We start from the raw sequence: 26,030 nt of genomic DNA, 5'->3' as shown, positions 1-26,030 counted from the left end.
ATAATTCATCGTACAATTTATAAATTCTATATAGGAAGATGATATCATAAATAAAACAAAACCTAAGAATTTAATAAAATTTACAAAACATGCCGAAAGATTAACAGCATTGCCAGATGTGATAAAGGTTATCTATGTATTCGCTTTACTTAAAACGATAAATACTTAACGGACTATTGCAGGTGATTATATATTTATAGACATGTGTGAATATGTCTTGCGGTTATCGCTATGTTTGCTACTCGTATAATTGGATTATGTTTTTGCAGTCTTGAAAGTATCAGCTAACATATTGGCTAAATGCAAATATCGCTACATTTTAATTTGTGGCTATAAAATGTAATCTCTTTTAGAGATTTGCAAAAAAAAATGCTCAATAATTTCCATAAAAATTACTATGCATCACTCATAAAGGTTATTAACTAAAATAATTGTTACATATGAAAATTAAAAGATCACTTGCCTCGGTTACAGAAATGCGCAAAGACCGATAGGTAATAAAAGATAATTCAAGAAATATTTTATTATTCAAAGATTCATATTCTGAACTCCCTTTTATCGATAAATTGCTTTAAATGTGGCTTTCCAGTCGAACAGGTAGTTCTATGTCACTTTCAGAGGTATTTTTATTGCTAAACGTTAGTTCAGAATATGGACCAAAATCTCTAATTTCCAGGTATCATGCGATAATAAAAAATCACACTCAGCTTATACCAACTGAAGGCACGAACTTTTTCCTTTATTTTAAATATTCAATTATTACGGTTCGATTTTTTCTGTTCAGTTATTCAATGTCCAAAAAGTGACCATTTGGCTTTGACCATTTATTGAAGTAGAACGAATCGTGTGCAACTTTTGTTAACAAATGAATAGGAAGCTAAAGGCGCTCTCTTTAAGATACATGTGTTTGATTTTTGATAGGAATCATTTTCCATATGAAACTGAAATCAAAAGATTTGATTAAGAATTGCACTTGGTCGCCATTTTCATTAATCTAGGCTGTATTCGAGGAGCTATCAGAGCTAATAGCACGTTTCCCGAACTCACCTCTAGAAAGAACAAACCTGTGGGTTATAATCACACTACGAGTTAGGATTGAGGTTGGATTGAAATTTGACTAATCAGAGCAAAGTTCACTAAACTCAAGTTTCTATATTGAACTTTGATTGGCCAAATTTCAATCTAATCATAATCCCAATTCGTAGTGTGATTACGCCTTAAACTTATAGGTCATGAATCGTCGTGAAATTTTTTGCAGCATATTGGCAGGTTGTGAGCCTCAGCTGGCCTCAGGCTTCGGTTTATTCGCGACTACTTTCCAAATCGTGAGAATCGAAATTAAGAGAAGAAAGTAGTGAAAATCAGAAGAAATGGCTAAATTCACCACAACGTTTTACAATCTCGTTCTCAAACGAACGTCTACGTTTTCGTTGGCAGTTTTAGCTTCTGTTTTCATGTTCGAGAGAGGCTTTGATGTTCTCGCGGATAAGATTTTCGACGAAGTTAATAAAGGGGTAAATATTCACCATTATTTTATACTCCTCTTATATTTCATTTGATGTCTTTCGATTTTCAGTCACACGTATTCTGTTTCTAATTAAGGTTAGCTGATCAAGATGAGGTTAAGTCGTTAACGATCATTATTCTCGCGAATAACACTTGATTAATTAGCGAGAAAATATAATATAATATATGGAGAATTTCCTTTGGATCTTTTTAATATTAATTTATTGTTACGTTGTACGAAAACGACACGTTCTGACCTACATTCTTATGCACGAATTGGAATATTGTACCGATTGCATAACGGCCATTTAATTCTTTTTTCAGAAACTGTGGAAGCACATCAAGGATAAATACGAGTGAATGGCATCCTTTAAAGAAAGATTACGTGTTAGTTCTTATTAATACATATGTCGCCCTCACACATGTAAATAAATAAGAAATTGAGTCAATACCAGGAAGTTCCTCATTCCTTGCAAGATATCTCGTATATTATTGTGACGGAGTTAAATTGATATATTTTTATTTATTATGATTTCTTACTCATGTAGGTATGAAAGAATAAAACAATGCTTCTGTGATTGTAATTGAAAAACATCCGTACAAATATTATTTGTATTACAAAGCAGCATTATATACATAAATGATAATCTCTTGTATCGCAAGCATCTCTTTAAATGCAAAATATGCCGTGTATGAATATTAAGCTTATGTCTAAGATTATTTCTACGTGCTGCTGGAGCTCCTCATGATAGGATCCATAAGACGACCGGCGAAGAGCGTCTCACCTGTTGGTACATCGACGATAGCAAATATAAACGGTCTGTTCGCGATGAAATTCTGGCCCATCCCCATGAGAGGTATAATTGTGAGTTCTGCGAATTAACAGGTACATAACAATGTCAACAGTCTGTAACTTGGGATACGTTGAAGGAAATCCTTACAAATTACAACCGTAATATTACCTGTCACTGCAGCAGCGATCGTCCCTTCTTCGTCGACTTCTATCTTAGCGTTTTGCATTATATTCCCTATTCGCATATAATTATTATGCGCGATGCCCGTGAAATTCGCTGCCGCGCGGAAAATGTCCAGCACACCCATCTGAAACGAAAGAGTACGTTTCTAACGACCGTTATTACACTTTGCTGGGATGATAATCGTGATTGATAATTGGAATTAATAATAATAACGTTATAATATTAACGATAATCTTTCTTTCTCTTGACTTAGCGTTACGATACAGGCGGGGGATATCTCCCCGTGAATTTAATCAGCAGCCACTTACGCGCATCAAGGGTGAACGCAAATCCAGTTTGCTTTCGATGCTGAATCGCGGAATGGAGAGCAACATCTCGGTTTCCATGAGACTGGCCAGCAACGTTTTCATCGGCACGTACGACAGATCCTTGGTAAGGATCTGGAGGTACGGGTCGCTCTGTTCATGAGCCGGAAGGAATATCAACATAGACGTTCTGCCGTCCTGAAACACGCAACAAAGCGATAAGTTTTCGGGAACGCGCGGTGGATAGCGCGTGGGTCGATAAGGTCGAGGATCTCACCGAGTACGGGAGCTCCGCCACTTCGGCGTCGAGCGAGCCTATATAAGCGTACCGATACTTGGAGTTGTTCTCCATCATAGAGACGTTCCGGCAGCCGTGCTGGGGCACGTAGAAGCATCGCATATGCGTGGAGTCTCGGTCGAAGGATTTCAACCAGCGTCCTTTGAAGTACAAGGCCGAGGTCAACAGCAACTGGGTGTCAGGGTCGAGAGTGCCTGAAACGATGACGTGTGGTGTCGACGGGATCTCTACGAGAGCGCTGAAAGCTGGTGTTCTACAACCTTGAGATTGTACAAAAGGACTCTTGCGTCTAAATGATCTGATCTGAATTCGCTCGAAATGTTCTGTTTGTCAAAGCATCGATCGCTATATTCTCGGGAGAGAACTTAAGTCAAGTACCAGGTTGAACGATCGTATTGATATTGTTCCGTGTGGTTTCGCGAACCCAATTGTTGATTGTCTGCGCCGCACCGTTTGCATCCGCGAAATTCAGCTGCTGCACGTTGGTGTCGTAATGCTGTTGCAAGGCGGTCTTGTAATATTCGGACGCTGAAAGATTGGGATTGGTCCATAAGCTAGTCGCCACGTCGATCTCCGTGCCATTTCGCGAGTTCTGAAATCAATTGCGGAGTGTGACGTGAAAAATCGGACGAGTTTTCGGCAAGAAGAGCGGGAGAGCGATCGAGGCGCTTGAAGTCGGCATACTTTTCGCAAAACTTATCGCCTCATATCGTAATTTCGTGCCGTCGTGCCGGCGTGAGTAAACGCAAGGATTATTTCCGCGTGTTTACGGCATCACTTAATGACTTCAACGAGTCTCTGCCAATAAAAAAAATAACCCGACGTACCTTTAGAAGCGCGAGGGTCAGTCTAGCTGTTCTTCTGATTGCATGTTCTTCCGGCGGCAACCTCAAGGCCGACAGAAGCTCTTGACGTGTCCGACCACCTGTGCCTTCCACCAGACTCATAAGGGCGACCTTCGCGCTGGACGGGGACAGTATCACGTTTCCATCGATATTCTCGTTGATCCTCTGTGAATTGAGCGTGATTGTGAAATTGTTGGAATATTCTTAGGGTGTCTTTTACCAAATTTTCATTGAGCTGATCGATTTAAAATTGCTGCCAGTCAAATGTTATTTAGCCATGGTTAGACTTTTAACACTGGAACGACTTTCAATGAACCGTAATATTTATTTATTTATCTCTTTGCATAAACGCGGAAGACGCTACGAGGAGAAGTGATACATGTTTTTGTGTAAAAACATGTGTTTTTCCGCTAACCTTTCTGTCTAACTATAGGCTTTAATAGGTTTATCAGAGCTTGGTGAAAATCACCCTAATCTTCTCTAATTGCGTAAAATTCAGTTATAATTGAAAAACTCGTTTTTTCTTCAATCTTTCCGCAGAAAAAATCCGGAAAAGTTGAAGATAAACCGGTTTTTTTTCCGATCCTTTAAAACTAGACATTCCAGTTCTCAGTTTTATTATCTTCACGGGTTCGACGCGATCTTCTTTACCCCCGTCCGTTTCTCGTCGCGCATCTTTCCGAGGTCTTTCGCTCACCTGCAGGAGATCGATGTTGAAGAAGTTGTATCGCTCCTCGGCGCTGATCGCGACAGGAACGACTGCGGGAAAACATCTTTGCATTAATAACGAGAAACACGACGCGTGCGATTTCTTACAATGAACGATGAAGCACCCATCTGTGTCCTTACAATTACCGTTCAGGCACGCCTCTCTCTCATCATACGTGTCATCGGGCAATTCGCGCGAATCACCATCACAATTCGCTTTATTCCGCTTAGAGATGACGGATTCGCGCGGAAAGTGCCGACGGCACTAATCGTCCGCGAAAATAACCGGAAGTGCATGAGCATGCTCGGTGAACGCTTATCGTCGACAGCGTCGTATTTCAAATTACAGGCACGGAATCGTCGTCGCGCAGATATTGCACGGAGCGTGACTAAAGGTCACCACGTGATCTCCGTTGCGAAGGATTTTCCTTGTCCGAGGCGCTCAGTCTCCCTTTTACGGTCGGACCGCATACAAAAGCGAAGATGCCAAGGGAACGATAAGGCCGTATCGAGGACCGATCGCAAAAAAAAAATGGCCGAGTGATTTTAATGCCTGTCTGGCTGATGAGGTCGAACGATTATGTAATCGCGCGTGGAACGCGGCCCGGCAGAAACGATCGGCGGTTTTTTCTGATTAATGGTCAAGCTCAGATAGGTGACTAGAGAGCGAAAAAGAGAGAGAGAAAGGACTAGAGACGCAACTCGACGCTGACTCCGAGAATGATCGAGGTAAACAGGTTTAAATGGCGTGAAGAAATGTAAGGATTATCTTCGTGTCTCGGGCTCGTCTCTCATACTTATTAGATACACTTTCCGATGGGCGGTTTGATGATGAAGATGACAAAACCCGGGGCGACTAAAAGACTTAGATTGATGAGAGAGAGACGTTTACGAGAAGCGTCTCTGAAGGAGTCTCCGCGACGCGTTCTCTTCTCTTCTTGTTTCCTCGTTTAAGAGCGATATACCTGCGAAGGCGCACCAGAGGATCCACATCGAGGACGGCCGCATTATCGTGAAATGAAAGTAGACGCGCGGAACGCCGACACGTAACTGATGTACGTGTAAGGATATGTATTTCTCGTGACTCGCACAGCGCGCGGATGAACACGGATAACGGAAACACGACGATATACCAGGAGACTCGGACTTCTAGCCACATTTCCGGTTAGGAGTCGTCCCCCACCTCACAGCGGCTGGATGCTGGTTTGTTGCTTCATCGCGATGCAAATATAATGCGGCCCAACACGCGAACAAACTAGCCGACCACACGCGGAACGGAAATTCGCGTTAACGCCTCTCTTTCTCTCTTCCTCCTTGGATTAAGAGACACACACGTTAATCTTTTGCGGTAACGCCGTTTTCCTCTTGAGAAACTTGACTTTTTTTTTCTTTTTTTACCGAGCGTTGAGTTATTGATATAATTATTAAACTACTAGTGTATGATTCGGGGAAGTGCATCCTGTCATGAGAACAAAAGGATTTTGTGACCTCCCGGAACGTGACAGAACAATTTTATCCATTTTGCTCTACTCTCCTCACTCGTTCCCGCATTTCTTTCAAATAAGTAATTTCACGTGCCTTTTACATAATTTTCACGTGATTTAATTTTTTTTCTTTAACAGAGCCTGCGAGGAGTGCACGATTGCGAATTTTTATGAGTTTAATCGCTGTCACGAATTATCGGTGAAAATGTGAAAGAAACTGTTTAAGCGAACAGCGTCACTTGCACTTGCGATAAGAAGATGTGGAATAACGGTGTTTGCGATGATATCGAAATGTAAACACAGTTGTAGAACAGATAGGGGCGTATTAGGGGAGAGCAAGCTCGTCACGGGATTTCCGGGGAACGTTATCGGGATATCCCCGTTGAAACTCGTTTGGAAAACCTGTATCTGCGGTGTGACGTCGAGACAGATCTTCAATCGTTTGCTTAAATGAAGCAAACGATTCGCGGAATCGTAGTAGGCAATGACACGTACATGAAGTGAATAGCCCCACCCACGTTTAACGGGAATGCCGATAATTGCGCGAGTCCATCGTCAGGTTCTCTCATGCAATGTTGCGGGTCAGTTTGCGCTATGATACTGATAGAACGGAGAAAGCAAAGAGAGAAAGCACCGATCGATATTCCAATAATTTGAGCTCAATTGTTAACTCTACACTACTTGTTTATTAATTATCATGCGCGCGCAGTAATAATTCCTCGCTGGTAGAAATTTCTGATGTAACGTATATACAAGCTGTTCCTGTGAAATTTACGCAATCGAAATAGAAACAGGGGAGTGGAATTTTGACTGATGGCCATGACAATGGAAGCAAATAAGGAAGCCAAACTTTTTTTTGGTAAATCTGCATATTATTAGACTACTCGAAGAGAAAAAAAAATGGCGAGGTTATTTAAATCCTCGAATTTAGCGTCATACATATGTACGCATGTCGGCGGTAACTAGATCAATTCCTTTATTCTTTGGTATAACGACACTCTCGATACAATTCACGTTCGAACGTATCTCGAATGTATGACGTGAGATTTGCGCGCGAACTTAACGCTACACCGAGGAACACCAAGTCATATTCACGGTTGTAATAATACGCGATTATAGATTGCAATCTTACAATCCGTGAAATGTAGTAATACTATAATGACACATAAAATGTATGTATTTAACGAGAAATATCCAGAATATCGTTATCGTACGCTGTACTTGAATTATGAGGCGACGTTTTCCCGCTTGTCACAGATCAAATAAAGATAGTTATTCGCGTAATTCAACGTCTCCCAAGCAGATAAGACTTGTAATCGAACCGAAGAAGCGGTTACGTCAGACTCAATCACATTACAATACTCAATTACCCACTACGCAATATAAATATAGAGTCACGCATGCATCTCGAAGTAAGCTCCACTTGTACGGGGTGTTTTATTTGAAATTCGGCGCTCGCGGGCATATCTTCTTGATGAAAATCTTGGTGGAATGAAAGAAAAATCAATTCAATATTAACGCAATTGATGAAATAATGTTTTTACGTACAAAAGAATTTTGTCGGTTAGTATTTTCATTAAACAGAGGTCATTTTCTTCGTTATAATTTTTATATATCCTAAATTGTGCGAGCTTTGCACGAATTTGAGGTGAAACACCCCGCGTATCATCAAGTGGCTGTTAATATTAGGAGAAGAAATATAATAATATATATATCTTAATACTTTGGTATTACTTAACTCAATTAAACAACCAATGTGAGGCTGTTCTACTTGATAAAAAAGAAGATGGGAAGAAGACCGCGTTGTATAATTATACTTATGGTAAGCGCCATCACATTATCATAGGAGGGAAATGTGTTATGAATCTTCACCATTCACCAATTAATGAATAACTTTACAATCGTTTACCAGGTCTGGTCGTGTTCGTGTGGTCCTGCGAACCGAATCGTGATTCTGTTTCAACTTGCGCCGTTGTCCCGGGTGCGTCCAGTGGATTCCGCACTACGCCGACAAAAAGGATAGTACCTGTGGTCTCATCCTCGATGTAGAATACAAACGGATGATTGGCGTTGAATGTGCCTTCTTCTATCTTGTTTCCAATCTGTATCTCTGCGCCGAGAAAAGAGAACAGGAGTGTGACGAATGTCGACAAAGAAGCCAATTTTTGGCTTGTGATTTTACAAATCATACGAAAATAACTGGGATGGGCAAACTGTTGCTGGGATATAAGGAAATATAGAGAGAAATATAAAGATTATTGCATGGGAAAAAAATTAATATTCAAAATTCATATTCTCATATATAATCAAAAATATATAAATTTCATAAGAGAATAAAGCCTGTTTGCACTTGAAGAAATTTTATATAGTTCTGTGAAACATATCATATTTTTGTTATTCGAGAATAATTTTCATGAAACGAGAGGAGAAATATTGGGTGAAAAGAACGATATCTTCAAATTAAGAATTGTATCAGTTTGGAAATATTGTTTTTTCTATCCAATATATCTTTCCCTCTCAATTCATAGAAATTATTATAATAATTAATTATTATATTATATGAATTGATACTAATTTTTTCCCGTGTATTCCTTAAAATATCACTATAATCCAATGAAAAGGATAAAAATGTAGGTTAATATTAATTTTACACCATAATATTAATATACTGTGTGACTTATCAAAGAACGTACCAGTGGCAGCGAAAGCAATCGTGCCGTTTTCATTCACTTCTATTCCGGTCTTGTGTAGCACGTCGGACACCTGCAGGTGTTTGGCGCCCCGTTTCGTTTTCGCTATACCCGTCAACAACGCAGTGTTGTCGAAGATGTCATGAATACCAAGCTGTTGAAGAAAAAAAATATATATATAAATAAAATAATCACATGTCATGATCATAATCACGAATGGCGGTCGTAAATCTCTAATGAACGGCGCAGTGTGAATAAATTACCGCGCGCAAGGTTCTTTCCAAGTGGCTCGTGAACTCAAACTTGAATTTCGGGATCCAAATGTTCAGCGGCAGATCCTGCATGGCCCACATCTCTCTCCCCAGTGTAAACGGATCGATTTCGTCCAAAACGTGATCCACACCGGTCAGCGTGTGCGGCAGTAAGATGTACATGGCGAATTTCGAACCCTGAGAAAAAAGCAGATATTATCTTGGCGCGATACAATTTATTCATTTATTTATTATTTATTTATTTATATATTAAAATTACATTACGAGGATTTTTACATACGTCGTACGGGATCCGGAGGATCTTTGCGCCGAGCTTCGCGGACTCGCCGCAGTAAAATCGACCCACACTGTGCATGAACGGTACATTTACATGATCGTTAGCGTTGATGTAAAACTTGGAAACGCGAGTCTTCTCGGCCGCGAAATATTGGCGGCGCCAAGCACCTTTGAAGAACATTCCATTCGCGATCAGCATCACCGTATCCTTCAGGCTTTTCTCTAGAATGTGAAACAAAGCGTTAAGCGTGTGCTCGAACCGACTGTTGCGAGATATCAAACGTGAAGACTCGTTTAATTCTTTAAAAACAACTTCTTCAAGATTGGCTTTCAATATCGGCGCGTGAAATCATCATTCGATTGAAATCGAGGCAGACTCCGACACCCACCATCGTTTATCATGTTCTCAATGTGTCCATCCGTGATGTTATTGATCCAAGAATTAACTTTGGTCGCAAGGGCGTGCACATCCAACATGTCGGTGCTGAACACATTGGTGTTGTAAAAGGTCTTCACCGTCGCCGCGTATCGTTGTCTGAGGAGTACGTTATTATCGATATAAATGCGCGATCCGATATTCAAGGTATACGCTGGAGACGGAGTCTGTAAGCCAAAGTCGCACGCAACTTGGTAAATATACATGTAAATTGTATATTTAAAATAAAAATCAATGCAATCGTATGATATAAAAAAAATTAGATACAGTTTTTCTTGACGGAAGTTTAAGTGCGAATCTGTGGAATTTATACAATTAGTTCATCTTGCGTATGATCGAATATATTAATTACAGACATACTTATAATAAAAAAAAGCCGGTTTCTTTAATCGTTGGAAAAAAGAAAAAAATTGATTTTTTGCTACTTAAAAAATCCGATTTTCTCTTGAGCCTTCAAAATTATAGATTTACCTGCAGAGATTTCAGGATATTGGTAAATCTCTCCCGAGTGGCCAATAAGTTAACTGGAAGTTGCATAACATTAGCAAGTTCTTGAGCGGTTTGCTCCTGCGCTCCCTCGTAGAGGAGCACCAATGCCAATTTGATGGAAATCGGTGAGATCAATACGTTGCTTGGGTTTGTTTTGCTGAGACTCTAAAAGTGCCAAAAACAAAGTGTCTGTCAAAGTTATGTTCTTGTGATTACGCGGAATAAAAATGATTACTATCCTATATATATATATAATATATGGGGATTAAAATTTTAAAAATCCTATACAGCATAGATCTCCAAGGAACGTCCTGAAAACGCTCAAAGAACGTTCTAGAGACGTCCCTCAGATAAAATGTGTTGTGTAAGATACGATTTAGTAAATGTTTAAATTAGTGATATTTCGTCTCAACGTGTTTTCCGCCGCCGTCGTTTATTATATTTCCGCATTCGTATCAACCACTGATAAATTTAATGGGCAACACTTGCGTAAATATCCAAATATCAATTCTTGCACACAAATATTGCCCACTACGACAAGGTTTCGTTCACATATACCAGCAATTTTTGCGCATTGTGATTTGTTGGGTATCTATGCGCAAAATGTTTTCTATGTACCTTAAACAACATCCAATCAAATGTGGTGAAACGCTCGCCTTGATAAGGCACGAAATCTTCATCGTCGTCAGAATGAGATTGAGCCGTGACGGGATTTAACGACTGAGATACGTTGGTCTTTGCAGCTCTTTGCGGCATAGCGTAGGTGCCTTCTCTCGTAAGAAACACCACAACCGAACAGAGACATAGCAGATATCCTACAATTAAAAATATCTTTTGTTTAAAGCGTATAAATCCCAAAAGTCATCCCGGAACGATGTCTGTAAGAACGTTAAATTTTTATTAAGTAAAGAAGACGATATTGTTCAATGTGCAATTATTTAATGAGTAATGGTTGTACTTCTGTGTACAAATCGAATAATTAATTTTAAATGTCATGCTAATCTTATGGTTTTCCTTTTAATACTAAATTGTTTTATTATGCAACGAATGAGTCTTTTCTTTTATTAATTACTGTCATTATCGACATTCGAGCGAAGATATAACGCGTTTTACGCTTCCGAGAATTTTCTATGATTACGTGTTTAATAATAAATTTCCGGTTTTTAGCTTGAATTGTTTTGTTTATTACATATTATCAGCGACACTTCTGACTAGATGACATAGTTCGATAATAACGACCATATAGATGTTTATCAAAACGGAAACCTCGGGGAAACCACATTTTAGTTGGCGGTCAGCAACCTCAATTGGTATATAGCCTTGAGCTTTTTATACTCTGTGAGTGAAAAAGAATCTCAAGGATCTTAACATTGGCCTTTAATGTTTGCATTGCACTTTTTTTTTTATCTTTATACTTCATTTGCATTTTGTATCACGGCAGACACATTCGAGAGGATTCAACAGACATGTAAAAAAACTAAATGATAACTTAGCATAACATTTAACGACGTACCCGAGATATTTATATCTTTTTTCGAATAACTCCGTAAAGCAGAAATCACACACCGTAAAAGTTGAACGTGAAACAAATTTAACAAATAACATAATCTTAAATAAACATAATTATTATACGCGCTTAATAATCATGATCCTCAATTTAGAAGAATATTATAACGTAATTTTTTTAAATACACTTTTAGAAAATTTCTGTCAGTAATAATTTTATAAAGGAACGTATCTCGCTCACCCAATTGCAGCCGCATGATCGATGATCGTTCGTTACTTGAATTCAGGAAACTCGTTGATGTCGCGTGACGAATTAATCTTCAGACAGATTTTCGGCCTCGCGAACTGACGCTACTCGTGGAGAGCGTGTGCTCCGGTGTACGGTAAAGAATAAAACCGGTCAGCCGGACGATCCGGTAGATTATACAGTCTATCCGCGAGGAAGAGAAGTGGTAATCCGCGCGGCAGTGAGGCGCGGAGGGGTCCTCCCGAAGCGGAGGAGGAAACACGGTGGTGATTGTGACTCAGGAGCGAATAATTTTACACGTGTTAAATCGTAAGGTCATCTGCGCGATAACACTCGCACATGTGTGAAATTTGCCGGACTGTTGACGCGTGATAAATGATTTCGCCGCCGGGATTTACGCGGGAGATCCTCCCGAAGGACGTTAAGTAACGGATCTTGAAGAATTCACGTTGCACGTTGATAGAACATGTGTTGGTTCGACAGCGCCAAGTTCAATTTCAAGTAGGTCTCGAAATCAATAAGTTTGCGAAACTGTTCTCTGACGACTTAATGGCAAATTAAATACTGGTGTTGAGACGTCGCTTTTTATTGTCTCCAGCAAATCTTCGCAAAATGTTTCAGAGATAAGACGTAAAACATGATCAATGGACAACGTTGACTTATGACGTCGGACTTATCTCCGCGGACTCCACGTAATTCCCGGAGCTTTGTACAACTAAACAAGATCGTCCGATAGCACAGTCTAGTCAGGCATGACAAACGAATGGAAAAACAATCGTAGCTTTTAAGTTCTTCACAAAAATTCCGATCAGCGTCACATCTCGCGTGAACGTCATCGAGTATAGGAATGGGACGCACAATCGGGAAAAGTTAAACTTGGGATAACGTTATCGAGAGTGTAAACTAACCAGCGATTGGTTCTTTCTTTACATTATCAAAGACCATTTGCCTTAATACTTAATTATATCAAAACGTTCTTCACTGAGGTATCGGTAAGCCACAGCTTAACACGTGTGAGACTTACAAACTGACTGTAAAACAAACTGACTAAAAAATGAACGAAAAATAATATAATATGGGAAATTTTAAAAAGAAATAAAAATGTCACATTTCTTGTGAAAAAGAACTATAAAAAGGATGACAATTGCTTCCTGGTAACGTCTAACAGAAGAAATTCGTTAAAAACGCATAGACGTTACTCCCACGATGTCGTTGCTATCGCATCCTAGCCGATTTTTCCATTCTTCTGTGCACTGGAAAACTTGTCGACTGCGTTGTCGACAATTCCTGTGAGCATGTCTAGGTAATCGATCGGAATATATGGACTAGCCAATTCCCTTAAGTAGCTTCTCGCCTGTACAGATAATAAAATTTACAATTCGCTGCAAATAATGATCCGAGAGAAATTCGGGACGTTTATAAATATGTGTATTTATCAATCATATGTGAAAACTCTTCATTCGTTTGCTCGCCGCGTACAAATTAAAATTATCCTGTCTACAATACATAATTATTGAAAAATCGATGCACCATCCTAAGCAAAAGTAAACATGTTCGATTAATCAGTCACAATGACACGAATCAGACGACGAGATAACAAGGTATTGCAACACTTGCAGCTCCGTTCCTATCAGCAAAAATGGATCTTGGAGGGAAACACGAAAGGATGACCGATCGAAAATTCAACGAAAGAAGCTGATGCTGATCGCTTGCCGATTGCGATGATTCATTTACAAATTAAACGCTATACCATTCTGACAATAGCCACAGAAGCGGATAGAGAAATACATCCGCTTCACGCTATTGAGAAGAATAATGACTTGCCTGATTCGTGTTGCGTCTCAGTGCCGACAAAATGCTGTCGCAGGCCGAAGTGTATTTACAAGTCAAGAAGATAAAACCTTTGATTAAACCTGTGACTAGCAGACCTGGCAGTAGATAGGGCCCGGTGTAAGTAGCCACTTTCTTGTGGTGTACGCGAGTGTTAAAAACGTTCGAAAAAAACCAGCCGTTTTTTTGCGATACTGTTAATGCCGTATCGTTGCCCTCATATTTGGCGTCGATACTCGTCTCGGTGGTAGTTTCGTTGGTGACCGTTGCGTATGTCGTTTGCGGGGAAGTTTGTACAGAGGAGTGCACTGATGATGAGGTAACATTTGACGACGTCTGGTAAACAGGGTCGTACGTTGTCAATGTCTGTTCCCGAGAATTTTCCAACAGGTTCCTCACGTCCCTTGCAAAAATGCCCCAATAAGCATTTAGGATTCCAAACAAGAACACAATCTTTCCTGACTTTATAATACTTGGTCTTCAAATTGAGAGATCTCTCGAACAGGCTTGTCTGGAGAAGAGAAAACAGAACGCGAATAATTAGCGGAGCACAATCGGGAAATTTGGGTTGAATATAATCGACGATAGCATATTGCAAATATTGCACTTACGGGTAGAGAGATGCTCCTCTTGATTATAGAGCAGTCGGCTCTGTCGTTTGTGTAACTTTGTACTCGCACAAATCACATACACACGCACGCACGCACGCACGCACGCACACACGACCGTTTCTCGCACGGATTTCTGGATTAACGAAGTTCCCTCGCTCGGCGAGACAATTTGAAACTGAGACAAAATGTCATTTTGCATCTATACATACCCTCTTACCTGCTTATACCCATACAAACATAATTATATAAATTTTAATTGCCCATTTTTATCTACTATCTGTTGTCTGAGCCATTTCGTCCTTTTATACCTGCAGGGGATAATTTTAACACATCCTATCTCGGGCGACTAAGTAAAGATACCTTCTCCCGACTTTGACTACAGTCATTGGTACCTGTTCAATTTTCAGACAAACACAGCTTTCCTTTTTAGAGAACGCAATTTTTCACTTCAGACATATCGTTCTATCAGCGGAGTGATGTAACTTGAAAAATTGGCAACATTTTAACGACTTTCGTATTTATATATTATACCTCTATTGTAACATTGTAATATATCTTACAATATATCCTATATAATATCCTATTCAGCTCTAATTTATTATCATACATTGAAGGTATTGCAACATATCGATTAAAGTTGAATAATAAATAAATCCATGGGGAATAATTTCACAAGATGGTGAGACAAACATTTGATTCGGACATTAATTACGAAGACATCTACCAATACCTTCATAAATCGTCGCATTAAAGATAGAGCTTATCGCGATTTTATTCTATATAGATATTACCGTAACGAAAATACGACAGGAATCTTGAACGGATACTCACGAAAAATGTACATATATACACTGTATATGCGAAAATAATTTCTTATTATCGTCGTTAACCTTCAAACAACAAAGTTCATATGGGTCGAATCCAACCTATAGAGGCATTTTGTAGATTTTCGATTTTTACTTTTTCGACTAGGCACTTTCTATTCTCACAATGAGTTAGAAAATATTTGAAACTAAAGAAAATATATCGCAGAATATGTAAAAATATCTGAAATGCTCTGCAAACGTGTTCGCGGAAGCATTAGAATATGGATCCGGTCAGACCCGACCAATCTTGTTATCTGAAAGTTACAGCACCTGAATTCGATATGATTTCCGTAATTCACAATAATACCAAATTAGTCTGCTTGCACTTGTATACGCAGCTGTTCAATCTCGTCCTCGCTGCTCACAGAGGTGTTAAAAATGTTCATATTCTTCCTTTTGCTAATCTGCTTCGCATTATCCTTACTCGAATGGAAACGTTTGCGCTTTTTGCTTTCCAATTCCCTCTCGGCTATCTCCAATATCGTATCGTTCTGGGCCAGCACGCTCATCTCGGCGTCTTCACTCACGCAGAACGAGTCCTACGATCGAAAAGAAAGAGGGTTCTATTAATGGTAGATACATGAAACGGTGTCTGCTGTTGAATCGCCTTAAATTTTGGCTGCTGACGCCGTAAATTAACTTATTAAAGCCCATGGCTAATAACCAGTAAAGTTAGCGAAAAACCAACAATTGCAAATAGGGTCGGAGCATGAAAAATCATATTGGATATAAAAAGCACACTGCAAAAATCAATTTTACAATAAATTGTTACAAACAAATTATTAAATGTCAGCTGTAGAGCAAAACCAATTATGCAATCGATTCTACGGAAAAAGTTATACAAAAAACATGTATGTATGTATCACCTTTTCTTGCAGCGTTTTCCGTTTATATAAAAAACAAATAAATATATAAATAAATCGTAATATTAATTTTTTTTCGCATAAACGAAAGGCGCTACGAAGAAAAGTGATACATATTTTTTTATGTAACTTTTTCCATAGAATCGATTATTGGTCAAGCTTAATGGACTTTAATGAGTTAAAATGTGCACCCATCATACGTACATAAAGATACGAGTCCTGCAGTTGCGACGAGGGAAACTGCGAATAGATCTCTATGTCCGGGTCGGGCGATCGCGGCTTCTTGATATGGAATGCACCAGGTTTTTTAATCGGACTCTTGACAGTTTGCAGGTAATGCGCCTCCATGTCCACCGGGTTGTTCACATTCTGGGTATAACTCACGAAATCTCCCAGATCCTCGTCCATCGTGGAAGACACGCTCTCATCCGAACTGCCGATTAAACTCACCTCTGCCTCGTCGTCTATGAACTCGTTCTTCCGTCTCTTCTTTCTGTGCTTACTGCTGACTTTCCGCGCGACTTCTGCGTTCAAATGGGATATTTGCCTCGACGTACTACTAACGCCAGATTCTAAAGCACTCTGTTCCCGCCTACCGTTGATGCACTTCCTAGGCGCTTCGAAGACACTCAAGTCTATCGTGCTTGTACAAAGGTTCTTATTCCTTTTCAAAGATAACATGGGACGCCTGTTATCGGCCGGCGACGATACACCGAGCGGTTTCATCCCTTTCGACGTGCTGCTGAAGTTGTTACTTTCAGTTGTCAAACTCTTCAACGTGTTATCGAAGTAGTTATTGTAGCTGAACGAATTCTTCGTTGTATTACGCGAATGATCACGTTCGCCTTTCGGGATTTTCGACGCACGAAAGTAACTGCTCTCAAGTTCGTCGAATTTCTTCACACTATCCTCCGTGAACATAAAGTCCTCGTCGGAATCACACTGCAGGTTAACATGCTGTCTCGTGGTGCATGATTTGGCGATGATAGAGTCGCGATTGATATTGGATAACTTTTTTAATCCCAAACACGTGTTTCGTTTGCCAACTTCAGTTTTACCTTTGACACCGGTAGAAATCCAATCGGGACTACTGTTCCCTTTACTTACGGAAGGTCTTGGCGATTTTTCCAAATCTTTTTTCGTTCGCGCTATTTCTTCGATAGCTTGAGTAATGGATAAGAAGCTCTGTTCTGGTACTGAATGCTGCATTGGCTTATCCTTGTGAGATTGATCACACATGAATTCATCCATATCATCACCAAAATCCAGATCTTTTATTTCATCTATTTCATTCCCTGCGGATTTGTTCGCTTGGTCGGATTTCGCTGGTTCCACCGATTCTGGCAAATCTGGATTACATTCATCAAAGTCCGTGTCGTCCAGAAAGATATCAACGACACTTTCGTACGCTGCATTGTTATTCTCTGCATTGTTAACAAGGGTATTTGCAGAATTTGGAGATATTGTATTTTGTTGTGCTGTATCTTCAGTTGCGAAATCATCGTCGGTTGAGCTAAACGAGATATTTAACAGATTTTCTTCGAATATACTAGGTTGGTCGAGCATGTTGTTTGACAATTGCGTCTTTGCGTAATCAGTCACGATTTCATTATCTTTCTTATCAGATGCAGGAGCTTTGGTTGTATAAACTGAATCTCTTTCGATTTCATCAATTATTCTGCTCGCACGTGAAACTGTGGTTATATTCGAGTCAGAATCATCCATTAAGTCCTCAAATCTTACTTCACTGGTGTCCATGTTCCTATCGTTCCGGATAGTGCACCAAAAGTTATCATCATCGGTGTCAACATTATCGTTATCATTCTGAATATTTTCATTCTCACAGTTTTCATGTTTCGTTGGCAGAAAATTTATTAAATTCGCAAATAAGAGAGGTAAAGAATCGAGTATTCGTATGTCAGGTATTACAAAGTTAAATGGATCTTTAACTGGTATTGCCGCAGGAATGTAAGTCGTATCCATTTTATGCACAATCTCGGAAGATATTTCTTCCTCCGATTTTTTAACTGCACATAATGTCAGGAAATCAATTCCCGCGTTATCATCGGATAATAGCTTGACATTGTTAGGATCTATCCTGGTGTGCACGTTATCATTCTGTGCTGTTAATATAACAATATCATCTGAATTATCTTGCGTATGTTGGTTATATTTACCAAGAAATTTAATCAGTGATGATTGACCCGCATTTTTTGATATTGCTGTAAAATATACATACATTTTTTTAAACAAATCGGCTAATAAAGCAGATATGTAAGACGTAAAGACAGAATATCAAATACAAGTTAGTCATAAGACTCACTCTCTTTTTGTTTTGTGCTGGACGCTTCATTCTTCTTGTTGGCATCTTTCCTTTTTCTTTTACCCTTTACATTCGGTGTCTTTGGTAATGCAGTTATATGTATCTTGTGACATTCTGGATTGAATTGATTCGGAATCATTCTAGGATTGTCCTGATACAAGGACGAAAATATATTGCTCGTATTTAATATTTTATTATTCAAGGAGTCCCTCTTAGACAGCGTGGATTTCAGATTCTGCAAAAATAATTTAGCAACGTATTGAGATATACACGTACAAAATGTAAATTCTTCAGTTACCTCATGCTCTTTCCCATCCGTAACAAGAATAATTATATGACCATCGCGTTTGCGTCCTGTTCGGCCCATTCTTTGAACTAGCCTTATCGGAGAATGCTGTGATACATCAAAGCATACTATCAAATCTACTTCACCAACATCCAATCCTTCCTCACCTACATCATAGATGTGTATTGAAAGAGTGGCATATCTCATAGATCTAATAAAAACAATATTTTGTAGGTTGATATATACCCCACCTATACTTGTCGAAATCAATACATTCACGTGATTATCTCTAAAATCTTCTAACGCTTTTATCTGTTGCTTCTGCTTCTGACCAGCTTGGCCAACAAACATTTGCGGTCTAATTAATGGTTTCGATTTCAGAAGCATAATATAAACTTCATTGACTATATCCCTGTACTGAAATTGTGGAGATATAATAAACTGTTTTTTTTTTTTTCTTTTAAACATTAAACATGTAATATTCTGAAAGACTGATAGAGATATACAAACTTCCACAAAGACTATGGCTCTTGTATTCGCACATTCGCTATTGTTTTTTTTAAAATGATGTTCAAGCAATTCTTTCAATTTATAAAATTTATTGTGTCCAAATACAATATCTGTTGGAATCTAAAATAAATTGTTTTTGGATATTATTTTCCCTTACAATTTTACTGTATTATCAAGATATTCTTTACAAACCTCAGACATATTTCCATCAGGAAGAATATCTGGAAATGGTCCAAGATAAGTCTCTATGTCACGCAATAATTCTTGCAACAGATTTTCACTATTCATCCAGAATTTATCAGAATGATCTAAAATAAATATTTGTATGATTCATATTCTTAAATTATGTTAAGTAATTAGTTTTCAACTAGTAAATATTAATGATACAGTAATTAATAATTCATCAGTTGTAACATACTTTGATAAAATTTGCTGAAAGCTCGTAATCCATGCCTAATCATAAGATCGTAAGCGTGATACATGGTTAGCAATATATTCAAGGTTTTCATAATTTGTGCATAATTTCCGGATTTGTCAGTTTTCGTTTTGTATTCGTTTAACAGGTGAAATATCTGGAAAAAATTGTTCAACAAAAAATAACAATTTTCTCGCTACTATAAATCAAAAGAAATTAAACTACCTACTCTTCCCTTTGATATGTTAGCAGTCTGCCCTCGCAATATATTACTTTGCAGAAGAAACTTCACATGGCGATCCATGATAATAATATATTTTTCTTTGAACTGAGCCAATTCATTACTGAGGGGCACTAAGATAGTATCAATTTTTCTTTTGTTAACATATGGTGTTATATCCGTTGAATTTTCATCTCTCAATTCCAAGTGAGAAATGCATAAATTCTGTATTATCTGTATAACAAAATATACATCAGAAAATTAAAATAATCATTATTCCAACAAATTCTCAACAAAAATAAATAACAAAATGATCTTACTTCGTGAACATTATCTATTTTATTTCCAGGTGTAGCAGAAAGTGCTAATACTCTAAAATATTTATTCTGTGTACACAATATTCTGATACACTAAAAATTAAAAGTCACAATTTGATCAATTTACAAAAAAAATAATGGGATATACACATATAATTCATATATAATTTTTTATATTTCTTTACCTCACAATATGAATGTTTGCCCAAAGCTTTATGAGCCTCGTCCACAACAACACATTTAACTAAGTGGCTAGGTACAATTGATTTTCCTAAATCATTATGAAACACTTGAGGAGTGGCAAATATTATTCTCTTTTTAACCCAAGCTATTCCACGATTCTTTTGATTAACTGTACCTATAGATTAAGCAATATATATTTGTACTATATATGGCAAACGTATCTAAAATAAATAAGTATACATATGTAATACCATTAATAATAAATGACAAATATAAAAACCTGTAAGTTCCATCATATCAATACTTGGTATCCCCATTACATTATAACATGCTTCAATCTGTTGAGCAACCAAAGGTTTCGTTGGTGCAAGGAACACAATCTTCCCAAAGGGAAACCACCTCCAGAAATTGTACATTACAACAGCAGCAATAAAAGTCTTTCCCAAACCTGGAACAAATTTCAAGACCAAATTTTACATACTTAATCTTATGCTGATGATAATGATAGAGATGAATATTTCTTTTCTTACCAGTTGGTAAACAAACCAAGGTATTGTAATAGAGAGCAGTCTTAACTATGTTATACTGATATTCGCGAACTGGATAATTTTCTGGATAAATCCAAATATTGCCAGTTGACATATCAAATCCTCTAGTCTCTGGATCATTCGAAGTTTGAGTAATTTGCGATGGCAAATCCATTCTGGCGAGACTTTATTCGATTTTCGCACTTCAACGGCAGATTCGACGGATCGACAATGATGATTCTTCAACATAATCAACATTAATATAATTATATCAACATTTATTTGTCACACATACGCGCACACTATCACATAAAATCAGCAGCACAACGTTCCGAAAAATTTGTATCATAAAAATACGGAATCACGTGATCACATGACTGTGATTTATCCATTGATCATAAATATTCATGTTGCATCCAACGTCCTCGATTTGGTTTACAACGAGCAGAAATTCAAACATTTAGAAACAGAGGCGCTAGCTGCTCGTACGAAATCTGTCTGACTAGCTATTCCATCTTGCTACTGAAAGATGAAAAGTCCGGCTGATCCATTGTTGAGTTATACCATTTGAAAAGTACAGGTCCGCCTGTTCGTTACCCTTGATCTAATGCAATTCGTTTTCGCGCACCGGTGGCGATAATTGCATGACTCGGTTGAAGACCGCATTGACTGGCATCGACTAAGGGACACGATGGCAAAACAGTTGTCAAGTAAAATTTTAGACTACTTAAACAAGCATAATGAGGTGAATTCATTGGATTTGAGTACTGAGTTGGGAGAGCATCACGATTTGGTTATAGGTGCCATCAAAAGCCTCCAAACGTTCGATGATGTAAGTTTGCTCAAGTTAATTTATTCGCAATTTGTTACATGTGCTGCGGTGTATTATATTTTCAATTTACTTCTACATATGCGTTTATACATCAAATTGTTACCAAGTGATTGTGCTTTCATCGAATATTTTCTCAAGTCGCAGTATCATTGCAAATATGTTAATTGCTTACACGGTTGAAATTTATTTTCGATAGTTGATTGCAGTGAAACCGGCTGTTAAGAGGGTATGGGAGATTGTACCAGAAGGCCAACATGTATTAAATTATGGCAGCCACGAAGCAGTTATTTACAATTCTGTTCCCGACAAAGGTATACCTCAGAAGGAACTCATAGAATCAAGTCCTTATGCCAAACTAGGTTTCTCTAAGGCAATGGCTGCTGGATGGATCAAGCTGGACAATGATAATGGCATTCCTATTGTAAGAAAGAAAGTATCGTCCATTGTGGATACTGTACATATACATCTGAAGGATATTGAAAATATCCCAGAAAAAGTTAAAGTGGAATACAAGAAAAGGAAGCTTCTACAAGAGGTGTAAGCATATAATTATATAGGTTCAAAAACATAATTCTAAATTCCTTTTTTATCTGTTTTTGTTTCCTTGCAATAGGGTGATTAATATGTTACATGTAGAAAAAGGATCGAATTTTTCTACAAAAACAGAAAAGTTAGAAGCTGACTTGACGTCAGATCTACTAGCACACAATGCTTGGAAGAGCAAGAAATTTAAACCGTACAACTTTGATGCTCTAGGTGCAGCACTTCCAAGTGGTCACTTGCATCCACTGTTGAAAGTTCGGCATGAATTTAGAAAAATTTTCTTGGAAATGGGGTATGCGAAGATATAAGCAAAAGTCTCTGTAATTATAAGAGGCAATGTGGGGTAAAGTGTTGATTGAAATTGCAAAAATCGTTATTTTTTTAGATTCACGGAGATGCCAGCAAATAATTATGTGGAGAATTCTTTCTGGAACTTTGACGCTCTCTTTCAGCCACAGCAGCATCCCGCTCGCGATGCACACGATACCTTTTTCATTTCTGGTACTTTGTCAATGATCGAGATGACATAAAGAAATCGGTCGAAAAAATACAAGCAAGAAACTACTATTCTCTATATTTTAGAGCCGCGCATCAGTACAAAGTTCCCTATAGAATATCTCGAAAGGGTGAAGAAGGTTCATAGTGTAGGAAATTATGGTTCTCAGGGTTACAAATATGACTGGAAGCTTGAAGAAGCGCAGAAGAACTTGCTGCGCACTCACACGACAGCTGTTAGCGCACGGGTGTTACATAAACTTGTGCTGGAAGTACGGTCAAAGAGAAGGCACACATACATACACACACATAGGCCACTTCTTTAAGGATGATAAATTACAGTGGAAAATGTTTTACAGGAGGGATTTAAGCCGGTTAGGTACTTCAGTATTGATAGAGTGTTTCGCAACGAAACATTAGATGCGACGCATCTCGCTGAGTTTCACCAAATCGAAGGTGTTATTGCCGATCATGGACTGACACTGGGTGATCTTATCGGGACATTGTACGAGTTCTTCAAGAAGCTCGGCATCTCACAGCTTCGTTTTAAGCCCGCGTATAATCCTTACACCGAGCCGAGCATGGAAGTATTCTGCTACCACGATGGCCTGGGAAAGTGGATAGAGACCGGCAATAGCGGCATGTTTAGACCCGAGATGCTACTGCCGATGAATCTGCCCTCTGACGTTAATGTTCTTGGGTTCGGCTTATCTTTAGAAAGGTTAGTAAATAGATGCGTGTTGTGCGATACTAAAAATAAAATAAAATTCGATAACAAGATACAATATTCTTTACTATTTTGTATTCTAGACCAACCATGGTTAAATATGGTTATAACAATATACGTGATCTGGTTGGGCCAAAAGTGGATATGGAGATGGTCCATAACAGTCCTATATGTCGACTAGAGAAGTAAATATCATTCTAAGTTATTGAGGTATTTATGTTAAACCTTTTCCCTTTTGGAGTAACTAGTTAAAATATTTAAATGAACTATTATGGGACATGAAATTCAAAGTCTGTGAAGGTAAAATCACAATCAAAAAGACACGTCATTTAAAGAATTATGTCATTCTCTATGTTATAATTTAAATTAATCGCGCAGTATGTAATCGTTAAATTTGTCCTTTCTCATGACAGAATTAATCGTCAAGTATTTTTTCAACAAAAAACACAAGAACAAGAGCAAAGATCAGGCGGACAAAACAAGAGCAGAGATCAGGCAGACGAAAAAGAAGAGATCGAGCAAACCACGGTGTATTCTTCGGAGAAGCAGGCATTTTCCAAACAACGACATATTATTTTCTGTGATCCGGAATATCCGATTTATTTTCTCGAGTCTTTTCTACGACTCATAAAGCCCTATCTCAGAATTTCAGTGTCAACTTACGTTCATTCTACAGTAAGAGATTTGCCAAAGAATCTTGTAGGATTTTGTTCGGATTTTTCCAACGCTGATCCGGATATACACGTAACTTTAATTTGGAAGACTATTGGAATTGACCCTGTCATAGAGTTATCAGGTATGCGTAAAATCGCAGGAATAGTGAATATCGCGCGGTACTTAAATCGTTTAATTGAACTAACCGATGTTAAAGTATTAATGTACGAACGAAATGGTCCGTCTTACGCGGGCGACGTAGACTCTTACCTGGACAGAATACACTGTGCTTTACACGGTGTGGGTAACGATATATTGCATCCGATCTCCAAAATGACACCTTATGCTTTGGGCGCGTGCATTTCCATAGTCGACATCATTCTCGAATCTATCGATAAATATAACATAAGAAAATTAAAGAAATGATTGTCAAATCTTCCTTGTTTCTTACGTGTAATAACATACCTTGTGCATAGCGTATGGAAAAGTTTATTTAAATTTCAATAAACCAATTAAAAAAAATGTATTTCCGAGTTGAAAAGTTCAATCAACATGCCGTCGCCGCTGCGAACTTCTCGATACTTGATTTCCTTAAAGGCCCCTTCGGGATTTTTATTCGAGAAACAAAGCGACAGCCAGTATCTGCGTGCCGTTATTATTATATGTAACGTCCGAACAATCGTTCGTAACGTGTAATCGTTATTTCCGCAGAAAACGTCCGCTGATTCATTGGCTGCGCGCGCGTTTTTAACCTGACATGGCGTGTCTCGATCGTAGTGTCATACGCATATTCAAGCCCGCCATTGTCAGTGGCGGTGATCGCTGATTCGCGGACGCGCTTACGACCGATACGCAACGCGACGCGGCGTGTCCGCGCGCGAGTGGTAATCGTTCGGAAGCATCGCGGAAGCGCTCATCGTCGGCGGTCGCATTCGAAGAGGGTGATACGCAAACCCGACGATCGTTCCTTATCGTGTGACTCGGCGAGGGGGGAAGAGAGAGAGAAAGACAGACGCGTTTTTGTCGTGCTCGCGCCCCTCATTTCTCGTGGGCGGCCGCCGATTATTGCGCATATCGACAGTTACGGCGGCGCGCGAGTGACTCCCGTGTGTGACTGACAGTGACGAGGTGAGGTGAACAACATCGTCGATGTTAAGGAGGTTGTGCGCGCAAGTTTAACGGCGTGATACGCGCGAACGAGCGAGCGAGCAGCGAGCGAGTGTGCGTGCGCGCGCACGGCAAACACGAGAGAGACGCGACAGCGCGATAACACACATCGTTCGGGCGAGCGTAAATCTCGTGCGTGCGTTTGCGACGACGATATAACGGCATCACGTCGCGGTCACATCGAGTGACCGTGTCACGCTCAGGAGGAGATCGTGATCACGCTAGCGCCAGAGAGAGAAAGAGAGAGAAAGAGAGCGAGCGAGCGAGTGAGCGAGAGACAGACAGAGACACAAGGAGGAAGAGAGCGAGAGATCGTTCGAGAAACGTCGCGAGGACCTGTCCATCCGCCAAGGTTAAAGAAGAGAGGAGACGATCCGTCGTGTGGAATGCCCTGCTAAAATGGCGGTGATCGTCGCGCGGTGCTAGAGAGAGGAAAAAAAGAGGCGACCGCCTGCCTCCGCAGGGGCCGTTCGCGGGTTTTGTTTTGGCACGGCCGTGACCGCGCGAGCCTCGCGGAGAGATCTGAGCCGCGGCTATCGGCCCTTCTTCGTTCGACGCGCACCCCCGATCTCTCGCCGGGCCGTCCCCCCCCCCTCCTCCTGCGCCTTGCCCCGCTGCCAAC

General features: G+C 39.3%; 4 protein-coding genes across 6 annotated transcripts; 2 read left to right on the top strand and 2 right to left on the bottom strand.

Moving 5' to 3' along the window:
• Window positions 1–1,240: 1,240 nt before the first annotated feature.
• On the top strand, window positions 1,241–1,957 carry LOC106747754 (cytochrome b-c1 complex subunit 9). The gene is made up of 2 exons (XM_014625624.1): window positions 1,241–1,514; window positions 1,831–1,957. Exons 1-2 carry the CDS (start codon window positions 1,371–1,373, stop codon window positions 1,864–1,866), a joined length of 180 nt encoding a protein of 59 aa, XP_014481110.1. The 5' UTR covers window positions 1,241–1,370; the 3' UTR covers window positions 1,867–1,957.
• A 127-nt stretch (window positions 1,958–2,084) lies between these two features.
• On the bottom strand, window positions 2,085–12,170 carry LOC106747753. The gene is made up of 15 exons (XM_014625623.1): window positions 12,034–12,170; window positions 10,905–11,101; window positions 10,269–10,451; window positions 9,751–9,964; window positions 9,366–9,583; window positions 9,077–9,262; window positions 8,817–8,967; window positions 8,033–8,233; window positions 4,629–4,690; window positions 3,914–4,096; window positions 3,465–3,678; window positions 3,066–3,280; window positions 2,792–2,986; window positions 2,469–2,607; window positions 2,085–2,378 (listed from the first exon to the last, which is right to left on the bottom strand). Exons 1-15 carry the CDS (start codon window positions 12,047–12,049, stop codon window positions 2,230–2,232), a joined length of 2,523 nt encoding a protein of 840 aa, XP_014481109.1. The 5' UTR covers window positions 12,050–12,170; the 3' UTR covers window positions 2,085–2,229.
• Window positions 12,171–14,744: 2,574 nt separating this feature from the next.
• Window positions 14,745–21,339, bottom strand: LOC106747752 (Fanconi anemia group M protein). Of its 2 annotated transcripts, XM_014625621.1 has the most exons (13): window positions 20,994–21,339; window positions 20,744–20,911; window positions 20,466–20,638; window positions 20,284–20,373; window positions 19,973–20,197; window positions 19,747–19,900; window positions 19,521–19,636; window positions 19,329–19,448; window positions 19,070–19,235; window positions 18,831–18,985; window positions 18,533–18,767; window positions 16,414–18,431; window positions 14,745–15,885 (listed from the first exon to the last, which is right to left on the bottom strand). In XM_014625621.1, the coding sequence occupies exons 1-13, from the start codon at window positions 21,163–21,165 to the stop codon at window positions 15,658–15,660; spliced, it is 4,020 nt and encodes a 1,339-aa protein (XP_014481107.1). In that variant the 5' UTR covers window positions 21,166–21,339; the 3' UTR covers window positions 14,745–15,657. The 2 variants fall into 2 exon arrangements, with proteins under 2 accessions (XP_014481107.1, XP_014481108.1); XM_014625622.1 differs by lacking the exon at window positions 20,284–20,373 and having other exon boundaries at window positions 14,746–15,885.
• Window positions 21,340–21,565: 226 nt separating this feature from the next.
• On the top strand, window positions 21,566–24,767 carry LOC106747575 (phenylalanine--tRNA ligase alpha subunit). 2 transcript variants are annotated; one of them, XM_014625213.1, is made up of 8 exons: window positions 21,566–21,822; window positions 22,019–22,359; window positions 22,436–22,657; window positions 22,751–22,866; window positions 22,948–23,132; window positions 23,220–23,581; window positions 23,671–23,772; window positions 24,001–24,767. In XM_014625213.1, the coding sequence occupies exons 1-8, from the start codon at window positions 21,682–21,684 to the stop codon at window positions 24,665–24,667; spliced, it is 2,136 nt and encodes a 711-aa protein (XP_014480699.1). In that variant the 5' UTR covers window positions 21,566–21,681; the 3' UTR covers window positions 24,668–24,767. The 2 variants fall into 2 exon arrangements, with proteins under 2 accessions (XP_014480699.1, XP_014480700.1); XM_014625214.1 differs by having other exon boundaries at window positions 21,682–21,822; window positions 23,671–23,797; window positions 24,001–24,091.
• Window positions 24,768–26,030: the final 1,263 nt, after the last annotated feature.

Source organism: Dinoponera quadriceps, unplaced genomic scaffold, assembly GCF_001313825.1.
Source record: "Dinoponera quadriceps isolate SergipeBrazil2010 unplaced genomic scaffold, ASM131382v1 scaffold1395, whole genome shotgun sequence".
Taxonomy (NCBI): Eukaryota; Metazoa; Arthropoda; class Insecta; order Hymenoptera; family Formicidae; genus Dinoponera; species Dinoponera quadriceps.
This window is presented reverse-complemented; position numbering and strand designations above follow the sequence as displayed.

Bases quoted from the DNA above. Each gene is read 5' to 3' on its own strand.
- LOC106747754 (XM_014625624.1), top strand. From the start codon at position 1,371: ATGGCTAAATTCACCACAACGTTTTACAATCTCGTTCTCAAACGAACG. The intron at 1,515-1,830 runs GTAAATATTCAC...TTCTTTTTTCAG, and splicing joins TCGACGAAGTTAATAAAGGG to AAACTGTGGAAGCACATCAA.
- LOC106747753 (XM_014625623.1), bottom strand. The intron at 8,968-9,076 runs GTAATTTATTCA...TTTCTTCAACAG, and splicing joins TGGAAAGAACCTTGCGCGCG to CTTGGTATTCATGACATCTT. The intron at 3,679-3,913 runs GTACGTCGGGTT...AATTGATTTCAG, and splicing joins TGACCCTCGCGCTTCTAAAG to AACTCGCGAAATGGCACGGA.
- LOC106747752 (XM_014625621.1), bottom strand. From the start codon at position 21,165: ATGGATTTGCCATCGCAAATTACTCAAACTTCGAATGATCCAGAGACT. The intron at 18,986-19,069 runs GTGGGGTATATA...TCTATGATGTAG, and splicing joins ATTGATTTCGACAAGTATAG to GTGAGGAAGGATTGGATGTT. The intron at 18,768-18,830 runs GTAACTGAAGAA...TTATTTTTGCAG, and splicing joins CGGATGGGAAAGAGCATGAG to AATCTGAAATCCACGCTGTC.
- LOC106747575 (XM_014625213.1), top strand. From the start codon at position 21,682: ATGGCAAAACAGTTGTCAAGTAAAATTTTAGACTACTTAAACAAGCAT. The intron at 21,823-22,018 runs GTAAGTTTGCTC...TATTTTCGATAG, and splicing joins GCCTCCAAACGTTCGATGAT to TTGATTGCAGTGAAACCGGC. The intron at 22,658-22,750 runs GTATGCGAAGAT...TTATTTTTTTAG, and splicing joins AAAATTTTCTTGGAAATGGG to ATTCACGGAGATGCCAGCAA.